The sequence below is a fragment of the Trachypithecus francoisi genome, unplaced genomic scaffold (assembly GCF_009764315.1).
Source record: "Trachypithecus francoisi isolate TF-2019V2 unplaced genomic scaffold, Tfra_2.0 Lachesis_group3, whole genome shotgun sequence".
Taxonomy (NCBI): Eukaryota; Metazoa; Chordata; class Mammalia; order Primates; family Cercopithecidae; genus Trachypithecus; species Trachypithecus francoisi.
Window position 1 is genome coordinate 115,132,356 of NW_022681468.1, and position 9,771 is coordinate 115,142,126.

General features: G+C 61.1%; 1 protein-coding gene across 1 annotated transcript; it reads right to left on the bottom strand.

Annotated features, from left to right (window-relative positions):
- Positions 1-576: 576 nt before the first annotated feature.
- On the bottom strand, positions 577-6,974 carry ISLR2 (immunoglobulin superfamily containing leucine rich repeat 2). Its single transcript, XM_033189403.1, has 3 exons — positions 6,753-6,974; positions 6,060-6,169; positions 577-4,616 (listed from the first exon to the last, which is right to left on the bottom strand). Exon 3 carries the CDS (start codon positions 4,606-4,608, stop codon positions 2,371-2,373), a length of 2,238 nt encoding a protein of 745 aa, XP_033045294.1. The 5' UTR covers positions 4,609-4,616; positions 6,060-6,169; positions 6,753-6,974; the 3' UTR covers positions 577-2,370.
- Positions 6,975-9,771: the final 2,797 nt, after the last annotated feature.

A 9,771-nucleotide genomic window follows, 5' to 3' on the forward strand; every position in this document is an offset into this window, starting at 1 on the left:
TGAGCAATTAGCCTGGCCAGGTTCTCCCCTTTTCCTGCTTTACATCGTTTGTCCGCTCTGTACTTTGTGTTATTTGTGACTTCTCTTGTGCAAGCCACAGCAGTCTTGTCCCTATGAATCCCATTCTCTTCCCATCGGCTTCTCAGGGAACTCAAAGGCTGATGTGGAGACACAGAAACTGGGCAGTGTAACACCACACACAGCCACACCCCACTACACCGACAGTCTCAAGTGAAAGAGGGTGCTGCACAGTCTCGAGTGCAAACGTACGTGGACGCACACTCAGACTCCCTGTGTTTAGGGTCTGCAGACACCCGCCCTCCTTCCTTGCAACCTACCCCCTACTCACTTCCAGCCTGCCCTCATTTTTTGTCACCCCACCCTGGAGTTGGAGACACCAAGAGAAGGGTTGGGTGCAAACACCTGGCAAAAAATCACGGGATGGTCACACAAACACGAAATCACTCAAAAGATACCAACGGGAGGTTGGGGGGGGGCTCCTTCCTTCCGTGGTTTCCTCCTTCATCGCCCAGGCCTCCTCCCTCTGTCCCCTGACAAAAAGTCATCGAGCCCAGCTCAAATCGATTAGTTTTATTGACTGCATACAGACACGTTTAGAAAAGGGCACGGGCTCCGGGGGCTACTCCGTCCCAGGCCCGCGCTTGTGCTGCGCTTCGCGAAGACGGCAGATCCCGAGGACTGAAACTCCCCCCACCCCAACCCCGACGCTTTCTTTCAAAATGGAAAAAAGAACCCCGCCCCGAGTCGCCGCGCCGCGCCCTTCCCTTTCCCTCCCTCCCCGCCCATCCGCACCCCCGCCCGCCCCCCTACACTACACCGTCACACTTTACAGGACACAGACTTTTCTCCTACAGGGCACGCTTGTCAGGGACTACACGCCGGGCAAACAACGATTCCCGCCGAAGCAGGGGCGGGTGGGGCGGGGCGACGCGAGGACCGAGACGCGAGGACAGAGGGGCTCGGCTGCATCCGGATCCCACCGCACAGTCGCACAGTCACGCGCAGGCTTTGTGCGAACTAGGGCGCGAGCCCTCCCGAGAGCCGTGGCCCGGGAGGCCACAGTCAGCTTCCTCCGCCTCCGGCGCTTTCCAGCTGGGTCTGGGTTGGGTGGATCCGCGGGAGCGGCGCCGTTGGGCGCACAGACCTCCGGAAAGCCCAACACACGGACAACGAAATTGGCCCGGGACCAAGTCCACGCGCTCAGCCGCCAAGAGGCGCGCGGGTCCTGCGGCGCTTTAAGTTAGGAGAGAGACAACAGAAAACGCATTCCCTCCCTACCCCCCGACACACACACCCGATTTTCCCAGAGGCTGGGAAGGGGGTGTTAGCACCAGACCCGAAATGTCGCTGTCTTTGAAAACAACGAAAACAGGAAAATCTGAGCGCGGAGCTGAAAGGCGCCCCAGGCACCGGGCTGGACTCCAACAGGCCAGAAGTGGGGTGGGAGTGGGAGGACAGAAGGATTTGGTTCCCTGCTGGGAGGTGGCTTTGGAACTAAAAATTAGGGGTTGCCACCAATCCCGGCTTCTGGGAGTAGGGATTGAAAGGGAGGAGGGGCCAGGCGCAGTGGCTAACGCCTGTAATCCCAGCACTTTGAGAGGCCGAAGCGGATGGATCACCTGAGGCCGAGAGATGCAGACCATCCTGGCCAACATGGTGAAACCCCGTGTCTACTAAAAATACAAAAAATTATCTGGGCGTGGTGGCGCGCGCCTGTAGTCCCAGCTACTCGGCAGGCTGAGACAGGAGAATCGCTTGAACCTGGGAGGCGGAGGTTGCAGTGAGCCGAGATTGCACCACTGCACTCCAGCCTGGCGACAGACCGAGACTGCGTCAAAAAAAAAAAAAAAAAAAAGGAAAAACAAAGAAAGAAAGGAAGGGGGAGGGGAGAGGTCGAAGTGCGACCCCACAGCACTCCACTGGCTCGGGCTGGCCCCGAAACCACGGCGTTACCGCGAGGTTTCCAACGTCTTCGCTCGTTTCTTGTGGCTCCAGAGCCCACGGTGGGGCGGGCTGCGGGGCGGATTTCGCAGATAATCGCGTTGGGAGTGGAGGGACATAGATATTGCCCATCGTCTGCGGGTGGAGTCTTGCATGGGGTAAGAGAAACACTGTGCTTGGCGGGTAAGGGATTCAGCTCGCAGGGAGAATGGCAGCCGTGGGTAGCGGGGACTGGTGAAATCGGCCCACTCCCTACTAGAAGTCCCTAGTAGTCAAGGTTGCGAATTGGTAAGGGGGAGGAGTAGGTGAAGGTTGGGGACGGGGGACATAAGTCCTGCCAGCCCTAGACTGCTGCTCCCAGGCACCCTAGGTGGAGGTCGGGAATGGGCGGGCCGGACGGGCAGAGGTTCAGCCTGCCGTCTGCCTGTAGTTGCCATTAATCTCCTGGGCGATGTTGACCGCCTCGGCGCCCAGGGGCAGCCGATCGCTGTACTCAGAGCCTGCCTCGAACTCCTCTTGGTTGGCCTTGGACTGGGACTCCACCAGTGAGCAGGCCGCCAGGCTCTCTTCTCTCTGCAGGTCCCCACTTGGGTCTCCCGGCTCCGCGTCTTCATCAAGGCCCTCCCCCTGTGCGTCCTCTGGTTCCTCGCCGCCCGCCTCGCCGCCTGCCGGGTAGCTTTTCTCGGACTCGAGGTAGGAAGCACGCGGGTCGAAGTCCGCGGCGATGCGCTTCTCCATAGGGTCAGGGGCCTGAGGCCGCAGGATCAGACGGTAGGGCTTGCCCGGGTGTTTAGCCAGCAGATGGCAGCAGGCGGCGCCCAGAAGGGGCACTGTGGCCAGCACCAGGAGGAATACGCTCACTGCCACGATGACCAGCAGCGATGGGAGCTCCTTCTTGGTGGAAAACACCACTTGCACGTGGCAGGCTTCGCCCGCCAGCGCCAGGCAGACGGAGTAGTTGGTACCCGGCCGCAGGCCTCGGAACCAGTAGGCGTTGACGCCTTCCTCTACGCGGGACCACTGCACTGCCGCCCCGCCCCCCGCTGGACACAGATAGAGTAGGCGCAGGGGTCGCCGCCCGGGTCGCCGGTCTCCGCCAGCCCCGCCGGGCCCAGGGCCCCAGCGCGCAGCCAGCGGCGTCAGCTGCACCCGCGCCTCGCGCTCTGCCACATCCAGGGCGATGACGCCCAGCTCGAAGACGTGCGGCTTGAGCTCTGCGCTCTGGTTGAACGCGTGGTTAGAAACGTACCGAGAAGTATCCCCGTTGTCACAGCGCTGCTCCTCCGCCGGGTCCGCGAGGATCTGGTCTTCGGCCTCCTCTCCCTCACCTGTGTCCTCCTCCGGTTCCGTCTCGGTCTCCCCGAGAATGCTGACCTTGGCCAGGCCTTGGCCTTTGATTTTGCCCTCGGGTTTGGAAGGCAGGACGCTGTTGCCCCGGCCCTTGCCTGTGGACTTGCGCTCAGAGGTCGGGGCCTGCCCGTCGGGTTCTCCCCCGGCGCCAGGCATGTGTTTTGGGGGCCCCGTTGCTGCCACCGCCACACGTACTGACGTAGAGTTGGTGCCCAGCTCATTGTGTGCACGGCAAGTGTAGACGCCCGCCTCCTTGGCACTCAAGAGGGGGACCAACAGGGAGCCGTTTGCGAGGGCCAGGAAGCGCGGTGTGGCTGGGGGCGCGGGCCAAGCGGGTGCGGGAATCGGCGTTGGGGCTTGGGTCTGCGTCAGCAAGTCCCCATCTCCATCTACCTCTCCTTCCTCCGTCCCAACCCCATCGTCCTCCCCGCTCAGAACTGGTGGCTCTAAGACTACGGTGCCACCGGGGATCTGAAGTTGCCATTGCAGGCGGGGTGTGGGGTGGCCGTCGGCGATGCAGTGTAACATGAACGCCAGTCCGGGGCGCAGTGGGGTGCCGGGTGCTTCAAGCGGTGGCTCGGCACTCAGATGCACGCTGGGCGGTGCACAGGGCAGGGCGGGCAGGCGGTACACCGGCACCCCCTGCAGCGCGGGAGGCGACGCACAAGCAATGGAGTCGGGCTCGGGTAAGGACACCCGGGTGCTCGCGGCCCAGGCCTGCAGCCACACAAGGCCACAGCCGCAGTGGAAGGGATTGTGATAGAGTTGCAGGTGTGACAGCGCGCTGAGCGCGTCGAAGGTGCCGGGGGCCAGTGTACGCAGCCGGTTGTTGTTGATGCGCAGGGAACGCAGGTCGGGTAGCGCACCCAGTGCGTCCCGGGGCAGAGAGCCCAGGCGGTTGTGGTTCATTTTGAGCAGCTGCAGCGCGCTCAGGTTGCGCAGGTCGCTCCACGGAAAGCTGGATATGAAGTTGTGGCTCAGGTCGAGGTTCTTGAGCTGACTCAGCACTGCCAGTGCGCCTGGCTCCACGGTGCGCACCTCGTTGTGCGCCAGCCACAGCGACGTGACCTGTGTGACATCGGCGAAGGCCCCGCGCCGCAGCACGGTGATCTTGTTCGCGGACAGACTAAGCGTGGTCACGTTGGCAGGCAGTCCTTCTGGCACCTCGCGCAACTCTTTGTAAGCGCAGTCCGCGAACTGGTGAGCGTACTTGTCCACGCAGGCGCACGGCTCAGGGCATGCTCCAGCCCCTCCTAGAAGCGCCCAGACCAACCACAGGGCCCGAAGGGGGAACATCACCGCTCCTGCAGATGGAAGCCAGGGGAAAAGGAAAGAAGGTGACTCACTGAACCCTAGCTTACCCCCCCTATCAAGCTCTGCCTCCGCAAACCCGTCTAGCACAAGTTCCAGGACTCCGGTAACCTCCTCTATTGCCAGGAGCCTCTCTTGGCCAGAAGTGAAGGTCAATAAAAATCTGGAGGTTCAACGGATACTCTCTCTCAGGGCCCTAATTTCCTTTTCCGGCGGCCGGGTACATTGCTCTTTTTTCCCTTCCTACTCCTTCCTTCACGCTGGAGCTGGCCCCTCCGTAGGCTCCGCAGCTCGCCTATCTCCAGCGGGCTCCTCACGGACCCCTCTCTGTGTTTCTAAGCCTTAGTTTAACCCGGTGAAATGGATCCTACCCAGGAAGGACATTTTTGTCGGAGACTGGCTGTCCTCCCTGGAACCTTTGTCCCACATACAGCATTCGCACACACGCCCATTCAGGCGCACAACAATACAAACAGATGCGAGGCTTCATCATCAAACCGCCAACTTCTGCAGGCGTTTGGAGGACCTGATGCTCAATTAGGAGGCTCACAACACATTTCCTAAACTCACAAACACATATGCACCCAGACACGGATACAATAGACCCTGGAGACCTCATTGTTCTCTTAACTGAACCGGCATTTGTACAGCGTTTTCCACCACGGTACAAAGCGCTTTCCTGTCCATTGTGAGAATTAACAGACACAAGGACACAAGTCCTCACACGAACCGACCCATCCACAAGAACACAGGCATGCGCCCGTGTGTGCACACAGCCCTCCACTGTGATAAAAACCCAGCAGAGAAGCAATAGGAGGACCTGCACCGCACGGCTTGAGATGTGGGATCTGGGGAAGCCCATCCCCATGCCCTTCTGCATCTAAGGCCGAAGTCACCTGCCCGGGGCTGCAGCTCCTGTGAGGGGAGAAGAAGGCTGCTCTGCCAACCTTCCTTATGGGGAAGGAGGTCCTTCCCCCATGTTTGGACCAGGTGTGTTGGGAGAGTGGTCACTAGACCTTCCTCTCGGGTCCCCCAGGCGGCTCCCATTGGGCAGAGGCGTCCTCAGCCAACAGGTCATGGGGCTGCCACTAGCTAATGAAGCTGGAGAAGGTGAAAGATTCTGCGCCTTTCTCTACAGCTCTGTGGTGCTTAAGGTCCCCCTCTCCATAAAACCTTAAGCCCGGTCACACAAACGAACTTGCACAGACTCCCTGCCCCCTCTGGAGCGCCTGTCAGGTTTGGCAGAGCCCCTCCCACACCCTGCCTTTGGGAACCTGCTCCTTCACTCTGCCTGTGCTCTTCTGGGAGGGTCCCTTCCCTCCCTTCTCAGTTCCTCCCAGACAGCACCTCCCCCCCAGCCCCGCACCCCATGGGGTGCTCTAGGCTGGACCTACCCTCACCTGGGTCAAGGTTGTGGGGTGGCCCCCATTGCTTACCCAATATTCGCCGACTCTCAGTAAATGTCCTAGGGCTGAAACCCCTTCTCCAGACCCGGTGTGGCAGAGCAGGAAAGATAGCCCAAGGAAGATACTCGCACGTGTTGTGGCTGGGGGGAAAACGGGGGACGGGGGCAAAGAAAGGGACAGGTAAGTTTGGGACTCGGTGGCCCCAAAGTACCACTTCAGTTTTTCCTTTTGCGACCGTTCCCCCCACCTCTCTGGCTGCAGGTTGGAGAAAGTCCTTGCGCGCTCCAGGGCCTGGCGGGGACGCGCATAGCCTCTCCCGCCTCCTGCTTGGTCTACTTTTGTTAAAGCCACGGAGACCCTCCCCAAGGCCAAGACAAGTCGGTCATAAGGGGCATCCCACGCCCACCGTCCCGGCTGGGCTCTTCGCAGCCTACTACACCCCCCCATAACCCACGTACCCCATTTACACAGCCGCTGACGTTCTTACTGTCCCTCATCACACCACCTCCCCCCTCAACGTTCAAACACATTCGCGCACACACAGTCCCTCACACCCTCCCCATAGTCGACCTTGGCACGTTATAATCATCCATGGTCAGGTAATAATCGCATCAATGTGTTCAGTCCCTGCTACATTCACACGCATTTTCACGGGCACACCTGCATACGGGACACTTACCGTTCTCCTCTCGCACACGCATACACACATTCACGCGAACTCACCCTCACGCGCCTGTCCCGCCAGCGCCCGCGAGCTTCACTGCTAATTGAATGCAAGCCGCTTTTACGCCCTGCAACACGTGAGACAAACCATCTTTGAGGAATTTGGGGGAAGGAAAGCCGCGCGGCTGAAGTGGGGTGGGGAAAGGAGTGTCTTTGCCTTTAAACTCTTTTTGCAAATGCAGGCGGTGGCACCGACAGACCTCGATCCGGACCCGCGGAGCTGCGCGCAGCAGAGCTCGCGCGGACCCTTCCCTCCCGCACCCCCCGCTGCTAGCCGCCTCCTCCCCGAAGCCACGTTCAACACGATGCATAATTGATAGTGTTAGCAGAGCGCCGCGCCCTCCCTACCATTTTTGCCTGGATCTGGGCTGATATAAGCCCTAGTCTCCCCCCGCTGCCGCCGCCCCAACCCCCCTCCGCCCCGCCTGCTAGCCTAACCCGAGACCAGAACGCACAGCCCTGCGGGGCGTGCTGGGAAGGGACGCCCCCCTCCCCAGCCCACCGTAGCCCTGCCCAACCTCTTAAACCGGAACTCTTTACATCTGGTCTTTTGTGGCTAAACCAGCGCTTGAAGCCCACTGCCCGACTCGTTGGCCTAAGCGCACCGCGGGACAGGTGGAGCAGGGGGAAGCTCTCCCGAGCTCACCCAAGCACCTCACTCCAGGTCTTGCCTGCTCCAGGAGAACGGGGCACGGAAGCTGCAGCAGACAGTAGCACAGATAAGGATGGTGTCAAAACGTCCGCTACTCTTGAGCACGGTGGGCTGGGGACTTCAGGCCTGAGCATTTCTCCCATCCCTGCCCCCCATATCTTCCCAGCCTCTCAAGCAGACACTCGGTCAACCCCACACGCACTATCCCCCAAGCCGCGGTGGCCCCCCCACCGCCCCGCCGTCTCACACCCTCACTCAACAGCCGGCTTCAGCAGACTCGCTGTTCCTGACTCTCGCTCCCTAGTTCTGATGAAACCCCGACATTTCTTTCAGCGACGAGGAGGCGGAGGCGCGGCGACGTCGAGGCATTTGGCTAAAACCCGGTTTCCGCCCCCCTGCGCTGCCCACGTTAGCCCTGGAGACGGCTACCGGCCAGAACCAGGAAAGGGGTTCAGGCTCCGGGAGACACGAAGAATCCCCACCCCTTCTGTAGCCACTGAGCTCTCCGGGCGCACCAAGTCCCACAGCCATCACCCTGGGCCATGGGGGTCTCTCGTGGTGGGTCGATGGCGCGGGTTTGGGGCTTCCGTGGAGATCAATACCCCGATTTGAGTGTTGAGCATCTTAATGAGCTAGAGGAGGGGGTGGGGAAGAGAGACAGGCTAAGAGCGCAGCGTCTAAAGAGACCACCCGGCCCGGGGTTCCGAGGCTGCTTTGTAAATTAAATATGAACAGACTGGTGCGCTCACGCTCCAAGCGTCCCTCCCTCTCTCCTACTCCTGCCGTCGCTACAGGCGGCCCAGCGGGCTGGGACCATCGCATCTCGCTTAGTCCCAGTTCAGAACACCGAACTTCACACAACCTGCTCCGGCCTGGGATCCCCCCAGCCCACCCATGGGGAGGGCGCAAGGCGCCTTTCAGGGAAGGTGTCTTCGAGAAGGATCGAGGGGTGAGAGCACTGTGACCCGTCCCTGCCGGGGACCCTGTGGTGGGACAGCCAGGATTGGGTCCCTAGCCTGGGAGTGAGTCCCTGAGGTTTCTAGGCCTTGCGGGGTCGGGGGACGGACGCAGACAGCGGGACCAGCACACCCTTCTTTGTCTGCCGAACAAGGTGGGGGTGGGGGTGGGGAGCTGCGTCCTGGGCAGTTGTCCGGGTCTTGGGATCCCTGAGGGGGCGGTCTTGGGAGCCTATGCCAGGGAAGGATCTTAGGAGGCAGGGACCCAGCAGCTGGAGCTGAGTCTGGTCCGGGATGGCGTGTCCAGGGGACTTTTTGGGACTGAGTGAGGGGCGTCAGGCGGGGAGACTCAAGGCCTTTGGGCCCTCCCCCGGTTTTTACCTATTTTCTTTCTTTCTTTTTTGCCTTCCGCAGGGAGGCAGAATCTGGGTAGTGGAAGGGAGAATGGGCTCGCTATTTGCCCGGAGCTTCCCGGGACTGCAGGAACCCGTCCTATAAGCAACCCGGAAACCTCGGGGCCCGAGGACCAGGGAAGACCCCCTTTCCTTGCTGTCTTGACAGGGATGCAGAAGCCAAGGAGTTCGGCAGGGCGACCTGGGGTGGTTAAGGACGCAGTGACCACCCCTGCGCGGCAGCTGACTCCCGCGGGCCCCGGAGGCTCTAGCTCACTCTCCAGCAAATGCTTTTGTTCCAGGAGGCTGCCCTGGGGGAAAGTCGCCCCTTACCCCCTGCCTTCGAGCCTGGAGAGCCCAGTGCCCGCCCGGGCAGGGCTGGAGCCCGAGTCGCCCCAGGCTGAGTCCGCCGAGGCCTGGGGTGGGAGCTGCGACTTCTGGATCTGCCTCCGAGCTCAGCTAGAAGACTGCGCGCACCTCGTCCCGCGCCGCCCGGCGCGCAGAAGCGGGTCTAATGTTTATAACGTTAATAAAGACACAGTTACGGGAGGGCTGGGGAGCCGGGAACCAAGACCTCACCCCGCCGCCGCCCAAGTCTTTGATCGTTAAAGAAACAGACAACTAATCAGGTGTGTGGAAGTAGGGGTGGGGGAGGGGAGCGAGACAAGGTTCCAAGCCGGGAGCCCAGAGGCTCCCAGATTAAGAATCTGCCGAATCCAGACTAATGCTTCTAATCAGGCTGGGGCCGACCCCAGATAGACTCAGGAATGGAGAGCTGGAGCCCCTGGCCGCTTTTTGCGGATCGACCCTTAACTTCAGCGTTGTGAATCCGGAGCGTCGGGAGGGTGGGGAGGACTGAATCCCGTTGGATCTGGGGACTTGCTGCAGCGACTCCGTCCGCGCGCTGTTCCTGGGGCCCAAGCCTGCTCCGCGCGCGCCCCCTGCTGGACACCGCTTGCCGGGCGCAGAGGCGGATCAATGGCGGAGGGTGCCGGCTGGGCGAGGAAGATGTGGCTGGA

What these genes read in the sequence shown, in the direction of transcription:
- ISLR2 (XM_033189403.1), bottom strand. Translation starts at nt 4,608, where the DNA reads ATGTTCCCCCTTCGGGCCCTGTGGTTGGTCTGGGCGCTTCTAGGAGGG.